This window comes from Cervus canadensis, chromosome 18 (assembly GCF_019320065.1).
Source record: "Cervus canadensis isolate Bull #8, Minnesota chromosome 18, ASM1932006v1, whole genome shotgun sequence".
NCBI classification, from domain to species: Eukaryota; Metazoa; Chordata; class Mammalia; order Artiodactyla; family Cervidae; genus Cervus; species Cervus canadensis.
In genome coordinates, this window is record NC_057403.1 from 57,150,948 (window position 1) to 57,178,789 (window position 27,842).

At 46.6% G+C, this 27,842-nt stretch overlaps 2 protein-coding genes across 2 annotated transcripts in view; one reads left to right on the top strand and one right to left on the bottom strand.

The window, feature by feature from the left end:
- Positions 1 to 27,842, bottom strand: part of BCO1 (beta-carotene oxygenase 1) — an 88,285-nt gene that overhangs the window by 49,040 nt on the left and 11,403 nt on the right. The window contains 3 exon segments of the mRNA XM_043436672.1: positions 2,754 to 2,904; positions 14,319 to 14,428; positions 20,288 to 26,282. The gene's annotated coding sequence lies outside the window, so the exon portion shown is untranslated.
- PKD1L2 (polycystin 1 like 2) overlaps positions 1 to 27,842 on the top strand; it is a 112,823-nt gene that overhangs the window by 5,585 nt on the left and 79,396 nt on the right. The window contains exons 2-7 of the mRNA XM_043437182.1: positions 555 to 719; positions 2,765 to 2,950; positions 8,632 to 8,742; positions 14,724 to 14,871; positions 23,368 to 23,597; positions 25,236 to 25,640. Of these exons, the coding sequence (XP_043293117.1) occupies positions 555 to 719; positions 2,765 to 2,950; positions 8,632 to 8,742; positions 14,724 to 14,871; positions 23,368 to 23,597; positions 25,236 to 25,640 (1,245 nt within the window). The remainder of the gene's footprint in view (positions 1 to 554; positions 720 to 2,764; positions 2,951 to 8,631; positions 8,743 to 14,723; positions 14,872 to 23,367; positions 23,598 to 25,235; positions 25,641 to 27,842) is intronic.

Sequence of the window (27,842 nt, forward strand, 5' to 3'; positions counted from 1 at the left end):
CTCTGAGATTCGAAAACTTCCCCCAGACCCGCCGGTGAGAGGGTTTCCTGGTGTTTGGAAACTTCCTCTATTAAGATTCCCTTCCCAGGATGGATCTCCGTCCCTAACTCTTTTGTCTCTCTTTTTATTTTTTATATTTTCTCCTACCTCCTTTCGAAGACAGTGGGCTGCTTTTCTGGGTGCCTGATATCCTCTGCTAGCTGTCAGAAGTTGTTTTGTGGAGTTTGCTCAGCGTTCAAATGATCTTTCGATGAATTTGTGGGGGAGAAAGTGGTCTCCCTGTCCTATTCCTCCGCCATCTTAGCTCCTCCCTCAGGATCATTTATTTAATCAAACTGCCTTGCATGGGCTCTCTGGCGCAGTGCCCTGGTTTGCAGGTCAAGAAACCTGGAAGACAGGTCTTCCTGTCTTACATCAGAAGACAGTGTTTAGGCAATGCCCCTGCACTGGTGTGGCATAGAGGCCTTCAGGCCATCCGTCAGCACTGACTAAGCACCCGCAGCACACAAGCAGTGGTGCTGGGGCCAGGCCTGGTGGTCGTGTTCCCATCCCAGGGCCCAGGATCTGGATGGACGCCTCGTGTGTGAGCTACAGCCACTGGCACCGAGGGCAGGACGCTTCTGCACCCAACACCTGCAGCTACATCGGAAGAGACCCTTCCTTTAGGTGGGTGGCCTCAGACAACTGCACGCAGGAGTTGGCCTTCATCTGCGAGTTTGGTGAGTTGGCCTCTGCTCTAGGGTCTCCCTCCATCTCTTTCTATCTCTTGGTTTGTCTCTCTCTGCATCCCTTCTCTCTCCGTGTCTCTCTTTGTATCTCTCTCTCTGTCTCTGTCTCTCTAAATGCCCACAGTCTCCGTGTGTGTGATGCTCTGTGTCTCTGTGTCTCACTCCGTCGTCTCTCCAGCTTGCATCCCTGTCCACTTACCTGCCTACATCTGTGCTAATCTCACGTGTCTTTGTCTTCCCCTCTCACAACCTGTGTCAGAGGGAGATGCTCGGCCCCATTTCCTCTCCTTTCCAGTCTTCCCGTGGAAGGAGATGTGGTCCCAGGAGGTTGTTCTCACTCGCCCTTGACTCCTGCTCCCTGATCAGCCTTGCTTTGAGTCCCTCACCCCCAACTCCTGAGTCCCCTCCACGCTCTGCTCTTGTGCGCTTTCCAGCTGCTGCCCGTGCTTGACCCTTTGTGGGCCCTGGGGGCTGTGTGTGTGTGTGTGTGAGTCCCTGAAGGCATGTCCTATGGTTCCATGCTGGGTCCTGCCTGCCATGTGGGGCTTGGTCTTGGAGTTGAGCTATCCCATGGTCCCCTGACCCTCAAGCCAGGCTCAATAGAAGCTTCTGGGCTTCCTGGGCTCAGCTCTTTCCCTGTTTCTAAGCCCCCTAGTGGATACTCCGGCTTCCAGGCCCCCTTCTGGGCTCAGACACTTAGAGGGGTCACTGCTCTATTTTCCCCATGCTCAACTTTAAATAGTGCCATTCGAGCTTAACTCTCCTGCCTGGCTGATTCTGAAACTCAGAAGCTTTGTGCACCTGTGGGTTATGCAACTTCCCTGGCTTCTTACCAAAGTCCCTCCCCGACCCCAGCAGGCTGCACCCCCTCCCCCACCCCCACTGCAAGCCTGTCTCAGCACCTTCAGCCCCGGGAGCTGACCCGTGCACAACTGTGTGCACTTACTCGTCACATAGTAGAAGGACCTCTACTATTCTATTGCAGGCCTACTACAAAGCTAAGAAAAGGGAGGCTCAGAAGTTCTGGGGTAAGTTCCTGGCCCGAGGTCACACACCTAGGAAGTGAGATGAGGTGTGACGATCAGAGACAGAGAGACGGGGGGAGATGCTATGCTGTTGGCTTTGAAGACGGAGGAAGGGGCCACAGTATGAGGACTGTAAGGGCCTCTAGAAGCTGGAAAAGGCGAGGGAATCAATTCTCCCCTAAAGGCTCCAGAAGCAATCAGCCCTGGCCACACCTGGATTTTAGCCCAGTAAAGCCCACACTGAACCACGACTATAAGAAGATAAATTTGTGATGCTTAAGCCACTAAGTTTGTGGTCATTTGTTACAGCAGCCATAAGAATGAACACAGATTTTGGTGTCAACCTCTGCCCTGTGGCGCTCCCACCAGGTAGACAGGCCTGAGTTTGAAGCCAGTGGTTCCTACTTTCTGCTGTTCACACCTGAGCCAGGTCAATAAAGAAATGCTTACTGAGTGTGGACCACATGTCAGGAGCTGGGCTGGAGCGGGGTCTCAGTACAGGGACCCCACAGGGCCCAGTGTCACCAAAGAAGGGGTAACAGTACAGCTCACGACTGGTAAAAGACCCAGTGAAATCACTCCTTCATTCAAAAAACGCTTGTGTAGCATCTATTATGTTCCAGGCGTTGCTTTCGGATAAGGCTCAAGGAAGGTACTTAAACAGGCAGAACAATAGTTGCCACCTCTGTAGCCCCGACTCTACATGTAAGGATTCTTCTGATCCTCCTAACAGCTCTGTGGGGTGTGGTATTGACTGCCGCACACAGGGCAGGCACAGAGAAGCCGAGTAACCTGCGGAAGGCAGCACAGCCAGAGCAAGGCCGGGCTGGCCCAGACCCTGGGCAGTCTGGCTCCGGACCCATGCTCATGCTCACCACCTTGTTTCTCACCCCTGACGAGTCAGCTCCCACTGTGTCCAGCATCTCACAGTCCTGACCCGAGGCCCCTCCACTTCCCATCAATGGGCACTGGCCCATCTGCAGCCATGTGTCCCCCTTACCTTTGCCACAGGTGTCGGCCAGAGTCTGGCCTGCGAGGGCCTCAATGCCACCATGCACTGCGGCTCGGGGGAGGTCATCCAGATCCAGGAGGCTTTCTATGGGCGCCAGACACCCCATTACTGCATCCAGGATGCCAGACGCCGCTCAGACCTGGAGGAGGAATGCAGCTGGGTCAGCGTCAAGGATGAAGTGGCAGGTAGGACCCCAGGGCTCTGCAGCTTTGGCTGCAAGGGCAGGGCACTTCCCGGTGTCCTGTGCCCAGCAAAGGGGGCTGGGAGGACTGCACGACCTGCACATCTGAACTTGGGCCTCTTTCATGGGGAAAACCGGCCAGTCTGCCCGCACCAAGTAAGGGAGTAAGGGGGCTGTGGCTCACACCTCACCTGACATCAAAGCCACCTGATGAGTCTGGTGGGCATTTTGCTCCCCACGCCAACTGGGTGCAAACAACACTACATTCTCTTCCTAATTTAAACTTCTAAAATTTCAAAATAATTCAAATGTACAGACAAGACTAAAAAATAGTTCAATGAACTCCTTGGACTCAATACCCAACTTTGTCAGATCTTAACATTATTCCTTATTTGCTTAACATTCTCTCATTATCAAAATGAATAAAATGTTACATCACCCATCATTCCTCTTGATACATGTACTAGCATATTTGTTTCACCTATTATTTGACTATATCATAGTTTGTCTCTTCCTTCAATGAGAGATGTGTGGATTGATCCTTGCTATGCGAACAATCCTTAAATAATTGTTTTTCTTTGTCCAAACAAACAACCATTCTGGGTGGTATCTCCCTTTCACATGGGAGGATTTCTCCAGAGCCTTGTTTTCCTAAACCAGATTAAATCTGCCTCTGAGCCAGGTTCGTCTGGTGACAAGGATTTTCCCTCGGAAAACAACTTGCTCCTCTCCCCACACGTCTGACCCACATTGCCCTTGCTCCCCTTAGAGCAGGCGCCAGGGAAGGAAATGCTGACTTCAACTAGGTGGTCCTCTCTGACTCCCTCGTTGGTCCCACATTCCTGAGACCGTGGCTCCCCAAGGGGGAGTGGCCTGCGCTGGATGGGCCAATGAGTATACTTCACTCACAGGTGGAGCTCAGTGGGCTATTTCCTCAAACACTCAGGTGCAAGCTCTCAAACCTTGTAGCCACATCCAGAAGGCACACTGGATGAAGCCCTGCATCCTTTGGGGGAAGTTTGGAGGAGATATGGGCAGAGCCCCAGGAGGTGTGTGTTTGTATCTAAGAGCCACCATCACTCGTTCATTCAATCAGTTTGCCAACAGACATTAATTGAGCACCAACAGTATGCCACGCACGATAGTGGGCTCTGTGGATTCAGCGATGAATAAAACACAATCTGTTCTTCAACAGAGGTCACAGTCTAATGGGGAGATAGACACAAATGCAGGCAATTACCTAGCACTGTGCTGAGTGTCACATAGAAGGGAGCAAAGCTGCTTCTTAGTCACTAATGCAAAACTCACTTTGTACCTGCTCCATGTATCAGGCACTGTTCTGTGTGCAGGAGATAGAGCAGTGGGCAAAAACAAAGCAAAAGAAAACATCCCCTCTCTCTTGGAGACTGTACTCTAGTGCTATGGGTGCCCTTAGGGAAAGAACTCACGCTGAGGGATGTAGCAAACTGGGTCCTGGCAGGAAACCAGAAATCATGCTAGGTCTTCCAACAGAGCAGACTACCCAAGTCATGGGAGTGCTGAAAAGCCAAACAGGAGATAAGGATGCAACCCTGAGATCAGAGCAGCACAAAGCCACTGCCATCCCAAAGGGCTGGAGGGACAGCCATAGAGGATGTCACACCAAAACCAGAAGTCAGGGCTGCCCAGCAGGCGCTGGGACCACAATGGAGGCTGCCCTGTGGGAGCAAGGACTGGCGGGGAGGTCCTTGCCAGAGGGATCTGGGGCTGCAGAGGAGCTACCGTGAGAATGGGTGACAGGCATCCTGCCCGCACCTCTTCCCATCTGGGGCAGGAAGAATTATGAACACCAAGGTTCCTGCCCCAGTCTCTGGAACTGTGGGTATGATGAGATGCCATGACCATGAATTTGATAAATTACGTGGCAAAAGGGTCTCTGTGCAAGTAATTATGGTTGCTAATCTTAAAATAGGGAGATTATCCTGGATTACCCAAGTGGGCACAGTCTAATCACATGAGCCCCTCAAAGCAGAGAACTTTCTCCAGCTAGAAGCATAAGACAGACGTGGCAGATGGAGAAGTTGGATAGATTCGAGCATGAGACAGATCTGATGGTCACTGAAGGCTCTGAGATACAGGAGGCCATGTGGAAGGACTGGAGAGAGGCCTCTAAGAGCTAAGAGTGGTCCCAGCTGACAGCCAGAAAGGACATGGGACCTCAGTCCTACAGTCCCAAGGAACTGAGTTCAGCCATCAGGAGGAATGAGATTGGAGGCAGGTTCCTCCCCAGAAGCTCCAGGAAGGAAATGCAGCCCTGCTGTGACACTGTGATTTCAGCCCATCATACCCTGAGTGGAGCCCAGGTGAGCCACCCAGACCTCTGACCTCCAGAACTGTGAGGTAATAAATGTGCACTGCTCTGTGCCACCAAGGTCCTGTTACTTGTTCCAGCAGCCACTGGAAGCTAATACATTGCCTCCAGTCTTCCATCAGCACCTGCTAGAGCACAGGGGAGTGTGGGAAATGTAGTTCCCCGAATTTGAAACCAAGTGGGGTGGCGGTGGATCTGCAGGCTGATGGTCAAAGGGCTGGCCCACTTCCCAGGGGAGGTGAGATCTAACTGAGACCTGACGACCTGATAGGAATCACGCAGGAAAAGGACAACAGGGTGAATGGGGGGGGCGGTGTTTAGGGAGAGGGGAGAGCCTGTGTCGGTCTTGGGGCCGAGAGTGTGGTAGGTGTAGGGAGCTGCAAAGTGCTCAGCGCAGGTAGAGGTGGGGCTCTCGCACTCGAGGAACCCAGGCTGCAGCCCAGGATGTTGGGGAAGCACTGGAAGCTTTAGAGCAGGGGAGGAACATGGCCAGGTGTATTTTAAAGCCACCCACAGGCTGCTGTGAGTCCAGGAAAGGGAGGCTGATGCCAGAAACCCAAGTGAGAGAGGCTGGGGGCACAGACTAGGGCGGTGCAGATGGAGAGAAAGGGACAGGTTTCAGAAACAGGAAGTACTGATGGGACTCATCAATGATGGGAGTCCAGGATGACCTTGGCATTGAGAGGAGAGGCTGGAGGAGGAGCAGCTGGTGGAGAGGGGAGAAAGGAGATCATACTCAGGTCCTGGGGCTGCCTTACCAAGTACCACAGACTGAGCGGCTTAAAACAACAGAAACACATTCTCTGGCAGTCTGGAGGCCGAGTTCAAAATCAAGATGAGAGCTGGACTTCTCTAGCTCTGAAACCTGCAGAGGAGAGCCCTTCCTCTCCTCATCTAGCAGCCAGTATTTGTCGGCAATGCTCCACCATAAACCCTTGTAGATGTGTCTCTCTAATCTCTGCTTCCAGCTTCGCGTGTCCTGTCTGTGTTCACAGGACAGCAATCATACTGGACAAAGGGCTCACCCTAATGACCTCATCCTAACTTGATTATGTTTGCAAAGACTCTATTTCCAAGTAAGCTCACACGCACAGGCACCAAAGGCTAGAACTTCAAGATACACACTTGAAGTCTAGTCTGAGATCAAAACCTCATTTCAGGATATGAGAAACTCGGGGTACCCTGTGACATCCATGTGTAGATGCTGTGTAGATGACTGGACACACAGGATTGGAACTCAAGAGAAACCTAGACAAGAGACATAAATTGGAGAGTCATTGGTCCATGGCTAATAACAACAGGTGAGGGTTATTAGTCTAAAATCAGCATGGATGGTGACTGCAGCCATGAAGTTAGAAGACAATTGCTTCTCGGTAGGAAAATTATGACAAACCTAGACAGTGTGTTGAAAAGCAGAGACATTACTCTGCTGACAAAAATCCATACAGTCAAGGCTATGGTAAAGGTGGCGGTCTTCCCAATGATCACGTACGGTTGTGAGAGCTGGACCATAAAGAAGGCAGAGCACCAAAGAATTGATGCCTTTGAACTGTGGTGCTGGAGAAGACACCTGAGAGTCCCTTGGACAGCAAAAAGAAATCAACTATGAATACTCATTGGAAGAACTGATGCTGAATCTGAAGCTCTAATATTCAGTCACCTGATGCGAACAGCCGACTCACTGGAAAAGTCCCTGATACTGGGAAAGGTTGAGGGCAGGAGGAGAAGAGGGAGTCAGAGGATGAGATGGTTGGATGGCATCACCAACGCAGTGAACACGAACTTGGGCAAACTCTGGGAGATAGTGAGGGACAGGAAGGCCTGGCATGCTGCAATCCATGGGGTCACAAACAGTTGGATACGACCGGGCAAGTGAACATGACAAGATAAGAGGGAGGCATGAAACCATGACACAGGGGGAGGAATCAGGGCCAGGAGAGAATCTGAGGATGGGGTGGGGCTTGCCTGGCAAGGTAACGGGACAGGCAAAGAGCACTGAGATATGCCAAAATATGGGACTTTCCTGGTGGCACCGTGAATAAGAGTCCGCTTCCCAATAAAGAGGACACAGGTTTGATCCCTGGTCTAGGAAGACTGTACATGCCACGGAGCAACTAAGCCCCCATGCTGCAGCTACTGAGTCTGCATGCCACAACTACTGAAGCCTGTGTGCCTAGAGTCTGCTCTGCAGCAAGAGAAGCTACTGCAATGAGAAGACCACACACTGCCACAAAGAGTAGCCCCAGTTCGCTGCAACTAGAGTAAGTCCATGCAAAGCAATGAAGACCCAGAACAGGCAAAAATATAAATAAAAGTAGAAAGAAAACTAAATTTTAATTTTAGTTGATCAGTCGTGTCCGACTCTTTGCTACTCCATGGTAGCTTTGGTATCACTATACTCTTTGAGTAGAGAGTAAGAGTATAACCATGATATAGCTCACCAAGCTCCTCTGTCCATGGGATTTCCCAGGCAAGAATACTGGAGTGGGTTGCCATTCCCTTCTCCAGAGGATCTTCCCAACCCAGGGATTGAAGCCAGGTCTCCTGCATTGCAGGCAGTCTCCTGCGTTGCAGGCAGATTCTTTACCTACTGAGCCACTAACCCCAGTAAAGTTGTTTTAAAAAGTAAATATGTATGCCAAACTCTGGAGCAAGCATGGGTTTCTGAGAGATGAAAGAGGACAAGCAAGGTGATGCAGTGCGGGGCAAACCTCCAGGATGCTCTGGAGCCAAGGAGGGAGCCAGGACCTGCCTGCCCCTTCTCCAGGCCTCTCTAGGCATCTATTATATCTACATGGGTGGAGGGAGGGGGTTGGGATGACCCCGCAGTTTCTGACCAGACCACACCCCTCTCCTGTGGACACCTGGTGCCCTTGGCGGACACAGAGTTCCTAACCTTGTCCCCTCTTTGCCAGTTCTCAGGGTGTTGAATTCTACCTTAGGTCATCTGACTAGATGCCACTGGACCAGTGGTTCTCAAAGTGGGGTCCCTGGGCCAGCAGCCTCGACATCACCTGTTAGAAAAGCAAATTCTCAAGCTGCCGGCCAAATCTACTGAATCTAAATCAGGGTCTGGAATCTGTGTCGTCACAAGCCCACCTGGGGATTCTGGTATATTCCAACATTCTGGACCCTGAGCTATTGGAGGGAGGGAATCTACTTTTCTCTCAGCCAGCACCAGGCTCAGTGCCGGGTCTTCAATGGACACCAACTGGTGCTTGCTGGGGGCACGGTGGGTGAATGAGCAAATGCAAGGTCGTTCATCTCTTGTCTGGTGTTGTCCCTTGTCTCCTTTACACGGCTCCTGTTTCCTCTGGGATGTGGGTGCCTCCCAGGCCAGTGCCAGGGGCTGCAGGCCTGCCAGGTGGCAGCAGATGGGACCTACTTTGGAGACCTGTGCCCCAGCCGGGGCAGCTACCTGTGGGTGCAGTACTTGTGCCGGGAAGGTGAGTCCCCAGCTTGCCTGGGTGTGGGAATTCCCTTCTTATTTCCAAGCCATGTCTAGTCCCTCTTGGAGCAGAGGGAGCAGCCATCCAGAGGGTGGATCCGCTGTGTGCTGAGACCTCCTCACTCAAAACTGCTGCACTCAAAACTCCCTGCCTGGCTTAGCCTGGGGGAAAACCATTTGAGGTTCAGTTGCAAAACAAGCCATCAAACCAGAAGTTTAAAACAACTGTTTTAACCCCAAGACCTTTCAAATTAAATTTCATGGATTGAGCCAATAAACACAACAGACAAAACCGAGATTACTTGATTAGAAGGATTCCTACATGCCACACCCACTCAACCACCACCCCCCCATAGCCTGCCATTTTAGAATGCACAAGGACTTTCACAAATCTAAAAAACCATAAGCATAACCCAACTACCACAATTCGTGCAAGTTTTATGAATCAAGAAGGAAAACTCCCCATTCAATTCTACAATCCTGTTTGCTATTAGAAACAACTGTTAACTATTTAGAATAAATTTTTCCCTCCTTTTAAAGTGTTTTCATAGACAGCCATAGACATGAATGTACAGATGTATATTTTTATACAAATATACATGAGTTAAACATATTAGTCTACAACTCAATGTTTTTCACTTAATAATATATCCTGGACATCTCTCTAAGTCACTACTTTATCCTTTTAATGACTGCACTGTATACTATCATAAGTGAAAGTGAAGTTGCTAGTCGTGTCCAACTCTTTGTGACCCCATGGACTATATATAGCCCACCAGGCTCCTTGGTCCATAGGATTTTCTAGGCAAGAGTCCTGGAGTGGGTTGCCATTGCCTTCTCCCGTCATAGGATTAAGTCAAAATTTACTTAACCTGTTCCCCTCTTGATGGACACTTAGACTGCATCTGAGTTTTCCTTCTTACAGATCACTCTATGGTGATCTCTTGTGCATGTATCTTGGCATGTACCTGGGATTATTTTTAGAGGAGAGATCCCTAGTAGCAGAAATGCTGGGTCATAGGGTACGCGCATTTTAAATGTTAGTAGATATTGCCACATTACCCTCCAAAATGGCTGTATCGAGTTCATTCTTACTAACAGTGCCAATTCCCCTTGGGTTGGGACACCACATTATGCCCTTGTCCAACCAATTAATTGGTCAGAACAGCAAATTCTACTGAGGCTGTGAGTAATGGAGCAAGGAGCTCTGCAGGGGAAAGATGAGTCCGGGAAGGTTGGGGTCCCTAGGGGCCATCCAGGAGAGTGGAACCCACAGAGACAGGAGGAAGAAGGCTGCATAGAAGAGAGGGTACAGGCCATGGGGGTGGCATTAGTTTATGGAACACACATGAGTGGAATAAGAGTTAGTGGGGTGTCTTGTTTTGTTTGCTGGGAAGAGAGGCCACGTGGTTTGGCAGCAGTTTCCGTTTGGTGATTTTGCTCGTGGACAAAGGGTACCCTTGGAGATCTGCCAGTCGCAGCCTCACTGTCATTAGACACACACAGAGCTTAGGGCAGGGGGTGAGCTGGGTCTGGCTGCCACATGGACCAGATTTTCTGTCTCGACTTTGATTTCAAATATCCTGTCCCTTGTGAATCAGTGTGTTCTGATCACATCAGCTTCTGATTTCTGAAGGGAGGAACTTCATCCAGCAGTCCCCTCTCCCCCCACCCCCCAGCCTTTGTGCCCAGAACGGCCTGCTGCATCCCGAGTTTCCTCGGATGATTGTGAATCAGGACCAATCAGGACCGCGGTGGCTTTCTGATCAGCTCAGGAAAGTCCTTTTCATTTGTGTCTCCTTTTTATTTCTTTTCCCGTCTCATTTGTGTCAGAAACCAAAAGATGGTATTGCACAAATTAGCCCAGGGCTGCATGAACCCCGGAAGTTCTACCCTTCACCCATCCTGTAGGCTAACTTATGAAGCTTAAGGTTTTGTAAAATGTAAGGAGCACTAAATGGCTAACGATGATTCATCAGCCACCCTAACCAAGGAAATTTTCCTAAAGATGATTTGCCTTTTGTCTTTTTAAGCATTTTAAAGTACATTTAGACAATCAATGGATCCTAGTTAAATAAATTAGGGTACATTGTGCAGCTATTAAAGGATATAAGAGCTCTCTGACTGAATTCATATAGAACAATCTCCAAGATATATTAAGTGAAAAAAAATGGAAGTTGCCAAATAGTGAACAGAGCACCATCTGTATAAATAAAAAAGTATATACATGCTTGTGCATGTGTCAGTTCAATTCAGTCGCTCAGTCGTGTCCGACCCTTTGCAAACTCATGAATCACAGCACGCCAGTCCTCCCTGTCCATCACAAACTCCCGGAGTCTACTCAAACTCATGCCCATCGAGTCAGTGATGCCATCCAGCCATCTCATCCTCTGTCGTCCCCTTCTCCTTCTGCCCCCAATCCGTCCCAGCATCAGGGTCTTTTTCAATGAGTCAACTCTTCCCATGAGGTGGCCAAAGTATTGGAGTTTCAGCTTCAGCATCAGTCCTTCCAGTGAACACCCAGGCCTGATATCCTTCAGGATGGACTGGCTGGATCTCCTTGCAGTCCAAGGGACTCTCAATAGTCTTCACCAACACCACAGTTCAAAAGCATCAATTTTTTGGTGCTCAGCTTTCTTCACAGTCCAACTCTCACATCCATACATGACCACTGGAAAAACCATAGCCTTGACCAGACGGACCTTTGTTGGCAAAGTAATGTCTCTGCTTTTTAATATGCTATCTAGGTTGGTCATAACTTTTCTTCCAAGGAGTAAGAGTCTTTTAATTTCATGGCTGCAGTCACCATCTGCAGTAATTTTGGAGCCCCCCAAAATTAAGTCTGACAGTTTCCACTGTCTCCCCATCTATTTCCCATGAGGTGATGGGACCAGATGCCATGATCTTAGTTTTCTGAATGTTGAGCTTTAAGCCAACTTTTTCACTCTCCTCTTTCACTGTCATCAAGAGGCTTTTTAATTCCTCTTCACTTTCTGCCATAAGGGTGGTGTCATCTGCTTATCTGAGGTTATTGATATTTCTCCTGGCGATCTTGATTCCAGCTTGTGCTTCTTCCAGACCAGCATTTCTCATGATGTACTCTGCATATAAATTAAATAGGCAGGGTGACAATATACAGCCTTGACATACTCCTTTTCCTATTTGGAACCAGTCTGTTGTCCCATGTCCAGTTCTACCTGTTGCTTCCTGACCTGCATACAGGTTTCTCAAGAGGCAGGTCAGGTGGTCCGGTATTCCCATCTCCTTCAGAATTTTCCACAGTTTGTTGTGATCCACACAGTCGAAGGCTTTGGTGTAGTCAATAAAGCAGAAATAGATGTTTTTCTGGAACTCTCTTGCTTTTTCGATGATCCAGCAGAATTGGCAATCTGATCTCTGGTTCCTCTGCCTTTTCTAAAACCAGCTTGAACATCTGGAAGTTCTCAGTTCACGTATTGCTGAAGCCTGGCTTGGAGAATTTTGAGCATTACTTTACTAGCGTGTGAGATGAGTGCAATCGTGCAGTAGTTTGAGCATTCCTTGGGATTGCCTTTCTTAGGGATTGGAATGAAAACAAACCTTTTCCAGTCCTGTGGCCACTGCTGAGTTTTCCAAATTTGCTGGCATATTGAGTGCAGCACTTTCACAGCATCATCTTTCAGGATTTGAAATAGCTCAACTGGAATTCCATCATCACCACTAGCTTTGTTCATAGTGATGCTTCCTAAGGCCCACTTGACTTCATATTCCAGGATGTCTGGCTCTAGGTGAGTGATCACACCATTGTGATTATCTGGGTCATGAAGATCTTTTTTGTACAGTTCTTCTGTGTATTCCTGCCACCTCTTCTTAATATCTTCTGCTTCTGTTAGGTCCATACCATTTCTGTCCTTTATTGAGCCCATCTTTGCATGAAATGTTCCCTTGGTATCTCTAATTTTCTTGAAGAGATCTCTAGTCTTTCCCATTCTGTTGTTTTCCTCTATTTCTTTGCACTGATCACTGAGGAAGGCTTTCTTATCTCTCCTTGCTATTCTTTGGAACTCTGCATTCAAATGGGAATATCTTTCCTTTTCTCCTTTGCTTTTAGCTTCTCTTTGTTTCACAGCTATTTGTAAGGCCTCCTCAGACAACCATTTTGCCTTTTTGCATTTCTTTTCCATGGGGATGGTCTTGATCCCTGTCTCCTGTACAATGTCCCGAACCTCCGTCCATAGTTCATCAGGCTCTCTGTCTATTAGATCTAGTCCCTTAAATCTATTTCTCACTTCCACTGTATATTCATAAGGGATTTGATTTAGGTCATACCTGAATGGTCTAGTGGTTATCCCTACCTTCTACAGTTTAAGTCTTGAATTTGGCAATAAGGAGTTCATGATCTGAGCCACAGTCAGCTCCCGGTCTTGTTTTCGCTGACTGTATAGAGCTTCTCCATCTTTGGTTGCAAAGAATATAATCAATCTGATTTTGGTGTTGACCATCTGGTGATGTCCATGTGTAGAGTCTTCTCTTGTGTTGTTGGAAGAGGGTGTTTGCTATGACCAGTGCATTGTCTTGGCAAAACTCTATTAGCCTTTGCCCTGCTTCATTCCGTACTCCAAGGCCAAATTTTCCTGTTAATCCAGGTGTTGACTTCCTACTTTTGCATTCCAGTCGCCTATAATGAAAAGGACATCTTTTTTGGGTGTTAGTTCTAAAAGGTCTTGTAGGTCTTCATAGAACCGTTTAACTTTGGCTTCTTCAGCATTACTGGTTGGGGCATAGGCTTGGGTTACTGTGATATTGAATGGTTTGCCTTGGAAATGAACAGAGATCATTCTGTCGTTTTTGAGATTGCATCCAAGTACTGCATTTTGGACTCTTTTGTTGACTATGATGGCTACTCCATTTCTTCTAAGGGATTCCTGCCCACAGTAGTAGATATAATGGTCATCTGAGTTAAATTCACCCATTCCAGTCCATTTTCGTTTGCTGATTCCTAGAATGTTGACATTCACTGTTGCCATCTCCTGTTTGACCACTTCCAATTTGCCTTGATTCATGGACCTAACATTCCAGGTTCCTATGCAATATTGCTCTTTATAGCATCAGACCTTGCTTCTATCACCAGTCCCATCCACAACTGGGTATTATTTTTGCTTTAGCTCCATCCCTTCCTTCTTTCTGGAGTTATTTCTCCACTGATCTCCAGTAGCATATTGGGCACCTACCGACCTGGGGAGTTCCTCTTTCAGTATCCTGTCATTTTGCCTTCTCATACTGTTCATGGGCTTCTCAAGGCAAGAATACTGAATTGGTTTGCCATTCCCTTCTCCAGTGGACCACATTCTGTCAGACCTCTCCACCATGACCTGTCTGCCTTGGGTGGCCCCACGTGGCATGGCTTAGTTTCACTGAGTTAGACAGGCTGTGGTCCTGTGATCAGATTGGCTAGTTTTCTGTGATTATGGGTTTAGTGTGTCTGCCCTCTGATGCCCTCTCACAACACCTACCGTCTTACTTGGGTTTCTCTTACCTCGGACGTGGGGTATCTCCTCACGGCTGCTCCAGCAAAGCGCAGCCGCTGCTCCTTACCTTGGACGAGGGCTATCTTCTCACGGCCGCCCCTCCTGACCTTGAATGTGGAGTAGCTCCTCTCAGCCCTCCTGCGCCCGAGCAGCAGCCGCTCCTGTGCATGTGTGGGTCTGTAAAAGGCGACCCAGGAGACTGGTTAACAGTGATTGCTTCTGGGGACCAGAACTGGGGGTCTGAGGGGTAGCAGTAGGGAAGGACTTTCTTTTCATTGTAGACCCTCTGTACATTTTAAGTTCTGTATCTTGGATGAAACACATAATTCAAAAGAACTTTATAAAGTAGAATAAATATGCAGAAGCTGTAAAAGCTCCACTAAGGACAGGTAGACAGAAGACAGTAAGTTTTAAACAGAAACATGCAATTTTGCTTCATAACAGCAAATGGTATTTGTGTTTTGATCTGCAGGCCTACAGTTGATGGTGTCCAATGAGAGTTTCATCTTTGACAATGTCACCATCTCCCTTACATGGCTTCTCTCTCCCTACATTGGAAACCTGTCCTGTATAATTAATACAGGAGACGGCCACATTTTCGATCCCTACTACCCACCCAGGTAAGAGGTATCTCTGAGCCTTGATTCAGAATGTATCAGTCAGTTTTTTGCTGTGTAACAAAACATCCTAACACTTAGTGATTTACAATAATAGTGATTATTTTTCATGGTTCTTTGGATTATCTAGGTGGCTTTTCTTATGTGGACTAGCTCAGATGGATGGCCTAGGAAGGCCTCATTCATGTGTCTGGCAGTAAGTTGGATGTTGGCTAGTGGCATGTGTCAGTCATCACCCAACAGGCTAGTCTAGGCTCATGTGCATGGTGGCAGAAGAGTCTCCAGCAATGAATGAAAGCAAAGCGCAACATGCAAGCATTTCTGAATCACTACCTATGTCACATTTTCTAATTTTCCCATTGGCCAAAGCAACTTCCACGGCCAGAGAAATAGTTTCCACCTGTTGACAGAAGGCATGTCAGAACCACAGTACAAAGTGGCATACATATGGAAATGGGAAGAATGATGTTCACAGGTTTTCTCAGTGAATGTCACTCCAACAGTCATGGAGAGCTGGGTCCTTTCGGCTTGACTCAGTAGAATCTTCCCTGAGTCACTGTCCAAGGAGTCAGTAATGGGGTGAAGAAGATGCTCACCTGGGGGTAGGAATGCTTTTTATTGATAAGGATAATAAAAGTAATAGTAGCTTTATTAATAATAGTGCAGCTAAGCAGCTTTCATACATGATTTCACTTAATCCTCACAACCTCATGAGCTAAAGTTATGTTGTCCAATATAATAGCCACTCACCATATGAGCTACTGGGCCCTTGGAATAAGGCAGCTCTCAATTGAGATGTGCTGTAAATGTAAATACACATGGAGTATTGAAGACGTAGCTCCCTTCCCACCAAAGAGTGTAAAATATCTCCTAAATGACATTTTGATATTGTTTATACATAGAAATGGGCTGTCCCCAGGCAGCGCCAGTGGTAAAGAACCCACCCACCAATGCAGGAGACATAAGAGACGTGGGTTTGATCCCTGGGTCAGGAAGATGTCCTGGAGGCAGGCACAGCAATCCACTTCAGAGTGTTTTCGCAGAGAATCTCCTGGACAGAGGAGCCTCTTGGGCTACAGTCCACAGGGTTGCAAAGAGTTGGACATGACTAAAGTGACTTAGCAAGCATCCACACATACATAGAAATGATAGTGTTATGGATCTATGAGGTTCAGTTCAGTTCAGTCACTCAGTCGTGTCCAGGTCTTTGCAACCCCATGGACTGCAGCATGCCAGGCCTCCCTGTCCATCACCATCTCCTGGAGCTTGCTCAAACTCATGTCCATTGAGTTGGTGATGCCATCCAACCATCTCATCCTATGTCGTGTCCTTATCCTCCCGCCTTCAATCTTTCCCAGCATCAGGGTCTTTACCAATGAGTCAGTTCTTCGAATCAGGTAGCCAAAGTATTGGAGCTTCAGCTTCAGCATCAGTCCTTGCAGTGAATATTCAGGACTGATCTCCTTTAGGATGGACTGGTTTGATCTCCTTGCTGTCCAAGGGACTCTCAAGAGTCTTCTCCAACATCACAGTTCAAAAGCATCAGGTTAAAGGAAATAAATTATTAAAATTAATTTCACCTGTTCCTTCTCACGTTTTTCAATGTGACCCTTAGAAACTTTATAATGACACATGTGGCTCACAGTTTCTGTTGGACAGTGCTGAGCTAGATAGTGATTATCTTGTTTTACAGACAAAGCTGTTGAGGCTTAGAGAGTTCGGTAGCCTTGCTCAAGCCATGCAGCTAGTGAGTGGCAGCACAGCTAGGTAAGTCAGGACCGCCTGGGAATCAAAGCCCTGGCTCTTAGGCCCCAGTGGAGAACACTTGATGCTTGCCGCATCAGGGCCCGAGGGCATCGGGTGCTGCCTCCTGCAGGAAAGAGTGCCTCCCCAACCTGATGGCAGCTGCACACAATTCGTAACGTCTCAGAGTCCCACCTGGGCCTGAGTGAGCTCCATTCTGCCCTGCTGGGTGCCCCAGCCAGAGGGCTGCCCCATCAGTTCCAGGTCCTCCTTGGGTTCTGGTTCATTTCAGGGGCCCCAGTTCAACAAGGATCCTCAGGGAAATCATGGAGGCCCACAAGCCCCTCACCTAACCCTGAAACATCTCTGGTTCTACCTCGTGAGGCTAGGTTTCTGAATCCAACCACGCGGGTACCTGGCCTTCCTGAAAGGCCTGGGTGGGCGGGGGCAAACGAAGGGCAAGCCCTGCCCACAGCCCAGATCTGGTCCAGTGAGTGTGCTGGGTTCTCAAGCTCAGAAATCCTCTGGGGTCTCAGGCATTGTGCCATGCTGCCAAATAAACTGTGTCTAGAGGCTGGGCTTCTTATCCCAGATACAATTTAAGATGCAGAGATAATACCTGGGTTTCCATTTCCTTCCCTATCACATTTATATTGATGGCAATCTTAACACATTTATTGACCAGGGAATTTTTGTCGAAATTAATACCTGTGTTGTTAATATGTTTCTGGTCAATAATGTGTTAACAGTTTCACAGAATAAAATAAATTATACATGAAGATGCTTTGTGGGGGAAAAACATTTAAATGATAGAAATATCCAAGGCATTATTCTGTGGGTTTCTTCCCATTTGCTAGTATTTCATTAATAAAACAAGAAATGCTATGTTACACAATCTTTCACCTCCCAAATTTCATACAAATTGTATTTGGCATAAGTTAAAATTGACTGACTATAACCCTGCTAAGGTCTTTAGTTACACAAGGATATTTCAGTGACATACAAATATAATTAAAAACTGGAGCAAGTGGGACAAAAGTGCAAATATTTGTCCACTCAGGATGGTGAATTCAAGGGTATTTATCATATTACTCTCTGGAATTCTCTGATTAATTTTTTTCATAATCTAAGAGAAACAGCATAAGCAATGCTTTACATTTGCAATCCCTCTGGGCAGTCCTGTAAGTAAAAGTTACTGGTATTTTTTTTTCTCTTTCGAAAGAAATAGATAATGACACCCTTCACCATCACCCCACCCAAATAATCCAATTTTGTCTACTTTAAAGATTTGTTAGACCTTGAAACTACCCACTCACCTTCTTCTATGATTTTTTTTTTAACATTAGGAGATATATTTCTGATGCTCTCTTATCTGCACTAGCAGCCTCAGCGCTCAATTCACAGTGTGAAAATAGCATGAATTTTAAGTGTACAGAAGTCACATACTTTGCATGAATGTCACTATACTCTTTTAAAATGTGTTTGTACAGACTCCTATTTTTGCTTAACTCCTCATTAGAGTATGAGGTGCGCTTTTTAAATCGGACCATTCATTTCCATACCAGATAAATCAGCTGAGTTAATGGGATAGGAGGGCTCTCCCAGGGGCTCAGCAGTGAAGAATCCCCCTGCCAGCGCAGGAAACAATGGTTCTATCCCTGGATTGGGAAGATCCTCTGGAAAAGGAAATGGCAACCCACTCCAGTATTCCTGCCAGGGAAACCCCATGGACAGGGGAGCCTGGCAGGCTACAGTCCATGGGGCTGCAAAAGAATCAGACCCAACTTACCAACTAAACAGTATAGGATCCTCAAACAGAAACATCATAGTTTAGTCAAAGGATTTCTCCTTTGAATGCTTGCCTTGCACCCCCATGTCTGGTGTTCATTTGCATGGCAAGCTGTTTTGTTTCTTTGCTTGTCACCGGCAACTTTCTACATTTCTGAAATTATATTACATGCCTTAAGGGACAATTAGCATAAAGTGAAGTTTGTCCTAGTGCTGGATAACTCAGTGCCACCTACTGGCAGATCCGGGCATTGCTGTTATTCTTGGGTCTATTTCAAGTCACCTCTGGACACCTCTGCGTCTGGAGGGCGACCTTCCCTTTCCATTAAACTGTATTCCAGTCATGTCAAATATCAAAGCAACGTATACAAGTCAGTAAGTGAGGGAGTCTTGAACTAATTTTTAAACATTTTATGGAGGTACAAGGTGTGTACAGAAAAGCACACAAGAAGATACAGAAGATACAGCTCAATTAATTTTTTACACAATAAACTCAGGCATATAACCAGCATCCAGATCAAGAAACAAAACATGGCCCGCCCCCCCAGAAATCCTCCAGGGCGCCACCAAGGATACTGATTTCTAACATCATTGAATACTGTGATCTGTTTGAAGATTATATAAATATTACCATGAAGTATATTTTCTTTTGTGTCCTACTTCTGCTCAATAAGCATGTTCCTGAGATTGACCCATGTTGTTGTGTATAACTATGGTTTCTTTTTTCTCATTGCCATATAACACTCTGTTGTATGATAGTCCTCTATTCGTTCTAGCACTGATATGCATAGGGATGGTTTCACATTTGGACTATTATTAATACAACTTGTGCAGCTGTGAACACTCCACTAAGTGACTTTTCAAGCATATATGTACACATTTCTGTTGGGCTTACACCCAGGAGTGGAATTGCTGGGTCAGAGGATTATTAAACTTAAGTTCTTGTCTCCGTTGTTTTGTACTCCGAGCACAGCTTCTCTTTGGTGGCAGCAGTTACTACACCACTTTGTGCTCTTCTCCCTTGGGTGAGATCACTGAGAGAGAAATCAGGGGAAAAAAATCCATTTCCCTGCTTTTTAGTCCTGAGCAATTTCAGTTGGCATCAGAGTTTAGAGAATGAAATAAATTGCTTCTTCCAGATGGATTGCTAAAAAATGGGCTAGATTCAAAGCTATCCCTCACATTTCTATAAAGAGTAAGAGCTTTTTTATTCTGAAATCTACATTGTTTGATATTAATGGACACTCCAGAATTCTTTTGATTAGTGTTTACTGTTACATCTTTATCTTTTTACTCTTAACCTAGCCATATTGTTATATTTAAAGTGGGCATCTAGTAGACAGCATGTGGTTGAGTCTTGGTTTTTATTCAATCCTGTCTGGCATAATAATTGCTATGTTTAGACCATTTACAATTGATGTAATTATTGATATAGTTAGATTTAGGTCTGTTATTTTGTTATTTGTGTTCTATTTGTACCCTCTGTTTACTTCCCCCTTGTTTCTCTCCTTTCTTGCCCTCTTTTGAATAATTTGAATATTTTCAGTATTCTATTTTTGCTTATTTATTGGCTTTTTGGTAACACTTATTTGGATAACGTTTTAAGTAGTTTCTTTGGGGATTATAATATATATATATATATATATATATATCTAAACTTTCACTTTATTAACTCTCAGTGGTAAATATTCACTTAGAGTTAATATTTTACCACTTCAGGTAAAATGTTAAGGCCTTATTAGCATATGGTTTCCTTTGCCTTCCATCTTTTATGTTATAATTGTCAATTGTAGGGCACTTATATACATTGAAAAGCCCTTTCAACAGTTATGCATATATCAAAGAACTTAAGAGGAAAAAAATAGTCTACATTTACCAAGACATTTACCTTTTCTTGTGCTCTCCCTTCACTCCTGAAGTTCCAAGTTTCCCTCTGATATCATTTCCCCTCAGCTGGAAAAACTTCCTTCAGCATTTCCTTTAAAGTAGATTTTACAGCAACAAAGTCTCTTAGAGAATTTCTTTATTCCTGATAATGTGTTTATTTTGCTTTAATTCCTGGAAGATACTTTTGCCGGCTATAGAATTATGTGTTGACAGTTTTTTTTGCCTTTTGAAGATGTCATTCACTGTCTCTGACCTCCACAGTTTCCAAAGAAATCTACAGTCATTCAAATCACTGTTTCCTCTGTATGTGGGAGGCAAGTCACTTCAGCTGTGTCCAACTCTTTGTGACCCTGTGGACTGCAGTCCTCCAGGCTCCTCTGTCCATGGGATTCTTCAGGCAAGAACGCTGGAGTGGGTTGCCATGCCCTTCTCCAGGGTATCTTCCTAACCCAGGGATCCAAACCGTGTTTTTTACATCTCCTGCATTGGCAGGCAGTTTCTTTTTCAATAGTGCCACCTGGGAAGCCCCTCTATATATGCAGTGTATCATTTTTCTTCAGCACGATTTTGAGATTTTCTTTTTATTCTTTTGATTTTCAAGCTATTCAGCAATTGTGTGGGCGTGCTTTGAGTTTTTTTGCTTGTTTGTTTTTTGTCTACATTTGGTTTCATAGAACTTCTCGAATCTTTGAATTTATGTGTTTTGCCAAATCTGGAAAAATTTCAGCCATTATTTCTTCAAATATATTTTTCTACACCAAGCTCTTTCTCTCTGGTGCTAAAATAACACAAATGTTTACCTTTTAGATATTGTTTCACAAATTGCAGACATTCTACTCATTTCAACAAATTTAATCTCTTTTCCCTCTGTGTTCTCTAGGTTGGACAATTCCTCCTGCTCTATCTTTAGGTTATTAGGTGACTTTTTCCTCTTCTGTCTCTATCCTGCTATTAAATCCATCCAAGGAGTCTTTTGTTTCATACATTGTGCTTTTCATTTCTAAAATTTCCATTTGGCTTTTAATGGTTTATACTTCCCTGCTGAGAATGTCTATCTTTTCATTCATTTCAAGAGGATTTCCTTTTACTTTGTGGAGCATGGTTATAATCCCTGGGTTAAAGTCTTTGGTAATTTCAATATCTGAGTCATCTCAGAGCTGACATATATCGATGATTTTCCCTGAAATTTGGTCACATTTTCCTTGTTCTTTGTGTATCAGGCAATTTTGAATTGTATTCTGAACATTTTGGGTAGTAGGTTCCAAGACTCTGTGTTCTTTTTTTTTTTTTTTTCCTCTGTGTTCTTTTTAAAATGCTCTGGAAAATGTTAATATTTTGTTTGTTTTATTTTAGCAGACAACCAACTCAATTAGATGCAGACCACACATTCTGACCTGCCTTCTATGAGCAGAGATTCGCACACCAGTTCAGTTTCCAAAGCTGTCAGGTTCTGTTCCACTCATGTGCCACTTGGGGTGCTGGTTTACCTTGTAGTTCAGTCCTTTACTAAAGGCTTTTACTATGTTTCTTTGGGTCTGTTCTGCACGTGCACACATTACGGGTGAACTCATGATTCATGCTAGGTCACACGCAGAATTAGGGAATTCTCTTCTCTCCTTTTCAGGACTTTCCCTACAATCTCCAGCTTCCACAGTCCCCTTTCCATGGTTCCTCTGGATAGAAAGATCAGTTTTCTCTTAGGTATTTCTGCATCATCCCACACAGTCCATGCAGCTCCAAGAGAGAGGAGAGCTTGGGATGGGGACAGGAGAGAAGAAAAGAGAAACAACACGAAACAAAAAATGGGTATTTCCTCTGTACTCTCAGACTCACTAGGCCCCTTTCTCTGGCCCTCTGGCTAACAGAAGGGATTTCTCTTCAGGTTTTTGTTTTCTTTACTCACTGTGCAGTACCATGACTCAGACTACCACTGGGACAAAGTCAAAAGATAAAAGGGACTTAAAAAAAAAGGAAAGAAGGAAAACAGGAAACTCCCATCTTTATGGATGATTCTTAGAGCTTTTACTTTTGTCCTCAATCTGCCTGCTGGTGTTTCCTTTTCAAGGTCCTCTCATCGTTTTTGTGTTCTCCCAGCATCTTAGTTGTACATTAATGAAGAAACAGGCTATCATGGGCTAACTCCATCTTGGTTGGCACTAAGAATCAGGTCACTGTTCTCCAAGCTTTTTCACAACTGTGTCCTTTTGTAAACTATTTCTCAAGCATTTGTTATGTGCTAGGTGCTGTGCTGGTGCCAGGTATAAAGGGAGACCTAAACAGATACTATCTGCACTGACAGCCCTGCAGAGAAGAAGGACAGTGAGTAAGCAAGGGTCACCCAGGAGAAGCAGTGAAGCTACAGTGTCTATAAAGGGAATCTAGGAGAACTTCCCAGAGGAGGCAATGTTTAAAATGAGAACTGAAGGAAGACCAAAAGTATGAGCAGAGAGAAGGGCAGGAGTTTTCCCTGCAAAGAACAGCATGCTTACTGGCCTTTGGATGGGGAAGAGGTGACAAGTCCTATGAACTGGAAAGAGGTCTGAGCTACTAGGATAGTCAGAGAAGGGGAGTGTGGCAGGGGCTGAGGAGAGGGACAGGAAGGGAGGTGATGAGGATCTTTTTGGGCCATTTTAGAGATTTAAATTAGTCCCCTCGGGAAAATGAGAAGCAAAACAGCCACAATTCTGATATGTTTGGACTCTGATCCCATTTTACAGATGGGAAAAGAAAGCTCAGAGAGGTAGACTGGGCACAGTATTTTACAGACTAAACAAGAAGGCCCAAAGAGGGGGTTTCTATGAACCACAGAGGCAGTAAATGGCAGAGAACAGACTCACAGCCAAATATTTGGCTCCCTGGTTAGTCAGAGCTATTTCTTCCACTTCTCATTTGCTTTGGGAGTCTTAATGTAACCTTTGTGAACACTGAGCCCTGGCTTAGTTGTGTAGCATATTTTTCTTCATTCCTTTTATCCTTGCAGAGCAGGGAAGATGTGCCGTGGGTGAGTACATGTGTGTACACGTGTGAATCATGTATTTGTGTGAGCCCAACACTGGCAACGTTTCTGACTGTTGATGGCAGTCTGTCCAGCAGAGTGACCCACCAATTCACAGCCCCTGGGGATTTCACCGTGTTTGCTGAGTGTTCGACCAGCGAGTGGCATGTGATGGCTCAGAAGCAAGTGATGATTCAAGACAACACAGACAGGCTCCGTGTGACTGGGTGCTCTGGCCTGACTACATCAGGAGCCAGCCCCTTCTGCCGGGCAGTCTTCGGGGACCCTCTGTGGGTTCAGGTGGAGCTTGATGGAGGTGAGTCTGCAGAAATGGTCAAGATCAAGGCAACCTTGATTTGCCCCAAATCTATCCATCCACCTCCCAGGCTTCAATAAATACTAAGAGCAATGATTTATGGAGTCAGTTTTTTCAGCCATTCATTTATCTAGCACCTAGTGTATACCAGAACCTGGTCTAAGTGCTATATATATACTAGTCTACCCAGTATATTTTACAAAGGGAGAAAGGGAAGAAATGTTTAGAAATTTGGCCTAAGTCACAAGACTAGTGAGGGCAACTAGCCTCCTAAAGATCCTTGGCATGCCCATGTCCCGTTGCAAGAAATGGACCTCCAAGCCACCCCGTTGGGGGAATGTAAAGAGGAGTGTGAGGGCTACCAGCTGGGCCTGAGCGCATCTCAGCTCAGCCAGCACTGACCAGCCTGGCACAATCACACTGCCCCAGTTCAAGCTAACATTCAGCGGCACACACTGGCACAGCTGCAGCAGCTGTTACGGCTGGCATACATCTGGTTGCTCCGTTTCCCTTCTCACTGGTCACAGAGGCCATTCTGCGTGGTCATCATGTCCATTCTGATTGGTCATGGTATCCATTCTGATTGGTCATGGCATTCATTCCAGCTGGTCACAGCAATATTTCTCATTGGTCACAATGTCCTTCTAATTGGTCACAGCATCCATTTCGATTGGTCACAGTGTCCATTCTGATTTATCAGGACATCATTCTACTTTGTTAGTGCCCATGCAATGGCAGTTGCTAAATACTTTGCGTATCACCCCTTCTGTCCATAGAGAACCCTTCTAACCAAGACCTGACCTCATCCGAAGCAGCATCTTTCCTCAAGGCACAGGTCCAGTCTGAGATCTGGACAGAGGCCACTGAGCGGCACAGAGCTGTGGGGAGGAGGACAGGTCTCAGCCCAACCTCACACCCCCTGGAGCCTCACTCAGAGCAGCAACTTCATGGAGCTATAACCGGACTTTAAACACAGTGCTTGGGGCTCCTTTCTGTTCTGGTGTGCTGGTTGGCTGAAGATGCAACCTAGGTGCACCTGGGAAAGCTTGAGACAATCTTTTTTTCATTCTACAAATATAATTGAGTGACTACTCTTTGCCAGATATGGGGAAGGCAGCAATAAACATGAAAGTCAAGGTTCGTGTTCTCAGAGGGCTATCACCACCATCATCACCTCCATCAACATCACCATCACTCAAAAAAGAAACACACTAGCTTGGTTTCTATTGGAAAGAATATTAATTTGGGGGCTTAAATCATATTTTAAGAGTCAACCACAATATTTAGCATCCAGGTAGCACAACCACCCCCAAGCTGTAAGGGAGCCCTATCTTAATGTGAATGGGCTGAGTTCTCTCATTGGGCAGGGTTTCAGGTGGCCAGTCAGGGAGATGGAAATAATTAAGACTATGCAGGTGAGCAGTGAGGACCCCGAAAGAAAAATCACTTGTGAACCCAATACTCAGAGATCAGTGTTAATTAGCTGGGGGAGGATATACCCGTACATACATCTTTATATCCACGTCTATGTGGATACGTGGACTCTGACTTCACAGTCTGAACTGGAGCCTGAACTATCTCAGTATAACCTACTGCATGTTGTTACTGACATCCTTAAATGTTTCTTACTCCACCTAGGAACAGGGGTGACTTACACCGTGCTGTCAGGTAACACAACCCTGGCTGAGTTCACCACGCAGAGGGGCCCGCTGCCGTACAACCTGACCCTGGACAGAGGAGTCCAGCGCCAAATGGGCCCAGGGATGCACTACCTGGAGATCCGAGCCACCAGCGACACCACCACCTCCACCCCCTCCAGAAACATCACTGTCCACTTCGTGGAGGCTCTGTCGGGGCTTCAGGCCTCCTTGGCTTCTGACCACTTGGAGCTTGGACAGGACCTACTAGTCAACGTCTCGGTGGCTCACGGCATCCCAGAGGGTTTGACCTTTGAGGTGGCAGGACTCAATACAACCTTCTCCTATGAGAAAGAGAACCTCAGAGGGTCATTTGGGACTTACCATGTGGCGGTTCCTCTTGAAGGTATTTGGGGTGTGTGGCTCCCCTTCCAAACCTCCCTCATCTTCCCTTCCCAACTTGGTGTCTAGGGTCCTCTTAGCCAGTTTCTTCATATGTCCAAGACACAAATGTGGTTCACAGCATCCAGTTGAGGTCACAAAATAAGGAAGAGACAGAGGCCATCTTCAGTCATGGAGCTTATAGTTATAGGGATTCTCAACTCCGGCACTTCTGACATTTTGTTGTTCAGTCGCTCGATCATGTCCGACTCTTTGAGACCCCATGGATTGCAGCACTCCAGGCTTCCCTGTCCTCCACTGTCTGGAGTTTACTCAAACTCACGTCCATTGAGTCAGTGATGCCGTCCAACCAATTTATTCTCTGCCGCCCCCTTCTCCTGCGCTCAACCTTTCCCAGGAGCCAGGGAAGCCCCCTCCTGACATTTGGAACCAGATAATTCTTTGTTGTTGGGACAGTCCTGTGCATCATAGGATGTTTAGCAGAATCCCTGGCCTGCACCCACTACAAATGTCTTCAGTCACTGCTAACTGCGCCCTAGAGAGCAGAATCACCCCCATGGAGAATCACTGGACGTGAGCAGGCGCACTTGGATCTCTCCCATCATTTCTAGAGGAGAATGTGTTTCGGGAAACTGCAGTCCATGCCCTGTGGGGAGAGAGACTGGTAAAAACTACAGGGTGGGAAACAGAGGGACAAGAAAGGAAGTGTCGGGATGCTGGCGGGAATAGATGACAGGGCAGCAGACTGGCTGGCACCAGCCAGGGCAGGAAGCCACAGCTGACGTGCAATTAATCTGGAAAGAACAGAGCTCTTTGAGGCCAGTGTGGTGAGGTCAGCAGGCAGGAATGTGATGAAGGCTGCAGAGTCTCCAGCCCACCCAGGTCCCCTGCCTGGACCTCAGACATGTGTGAGAAGGTCAGGTAATGAGGTACAGGTGTGGGCCACCATGCCCTTAGCAACGGAGTTGGTTTAAAAAAAAGAGAGAGAGAGAGAGAGATGGCAGAAGGAATGATAGAGTCAAGAAGAGAAAAACTGCAATTTTGCCAGGTACTGAAGGATACAGATTGGAACAGCAAGAATCTGGAAATAAAATGGAATGACAATGGAAAATACAATACAGAGGCTATAGTTCAAATGCAAATTAATTTTTTGTCCCCTTTAAAGTTACTCAGTAGGGGGTGAGAGATTAAAATCTCAGTACACCCTCTGACTTTCCGACTCACTCTCAGATGATAAGCAGTCTTCTCCTCCCACGAGAACAGACTGGATGCCTCCAGGAGGAAGGATACGAGGGAAGGGAAAGGACACCGGGTAGGAACAGAAGGCCGTCACGTGATGGCGCCAGCCCTGCTCTTGGGGCCCTGCAGGTGTTTGCAGCTACCTCTCTTGGGAGCTTCCACAGGCTCCTGGGGTGGGGGTAATGCCTCTCCTTCGGGGCCACATCGCCTCAGCTGGTGCTTCTCCCGTCACCAAGAGGGTACCTCTCTCTGATCTCCTCATTCTCTCTACCATCTCCAGTGCCCCCTCTTCCAAGGGCAAACACCTGGTCCATAGCAAATTCTCACCCAGTCCTTGGCTGCTACCGGCCGACTGTAGTCATTTCCCAAATACAGAAATGCCACCTTTCCTGTCTTCCCTTCCCCCTCCCTCCACCTGTCATAGATCATTCCTTCAAGGCCACGAGTAAGAAATTGCCCATGGGAGTCTCAGTTGGTGCTAGTGGTAAATAATCTGCCTGCTAATGCAGGAGACATTAAGAAACACAGGTTCAATCCCTGGGTTAGGAAGATCCCCTGGGGGAGGAATTGGCAACCCACTCCAGTATTCCTGTCTGGAAAATTCCATGGGCAGAGGAGCCTGGTGGGCTACAGTCCACGGGGTCACAGAGTCAGACATGACTGAGTGGCCGAGCACAGCACATGTGAGTCCTCAGCCCCAAAGAATACATACCCAGCTGTCCAAGGGCCCTCTCTGGAGACCTTCTCTCCAGGCTTGAGAAGAGAAGAAGGCAGCACCCAGCCCCCCTTCCCCATGAGGGGCAAGATGGAGATACACATGTAGCAGCAGCTCTGTCCAAATCCTCTGACAAATCTTTCTCCCCGCTCTCCACTCTCTTGACCCTTTAAAGCCATGTCAAGGCCCCCTTCTGCTGGAATCTCCTCTCTCATCTGGCAAATGAGGACTACTCATCCTTTGAACTTCAGC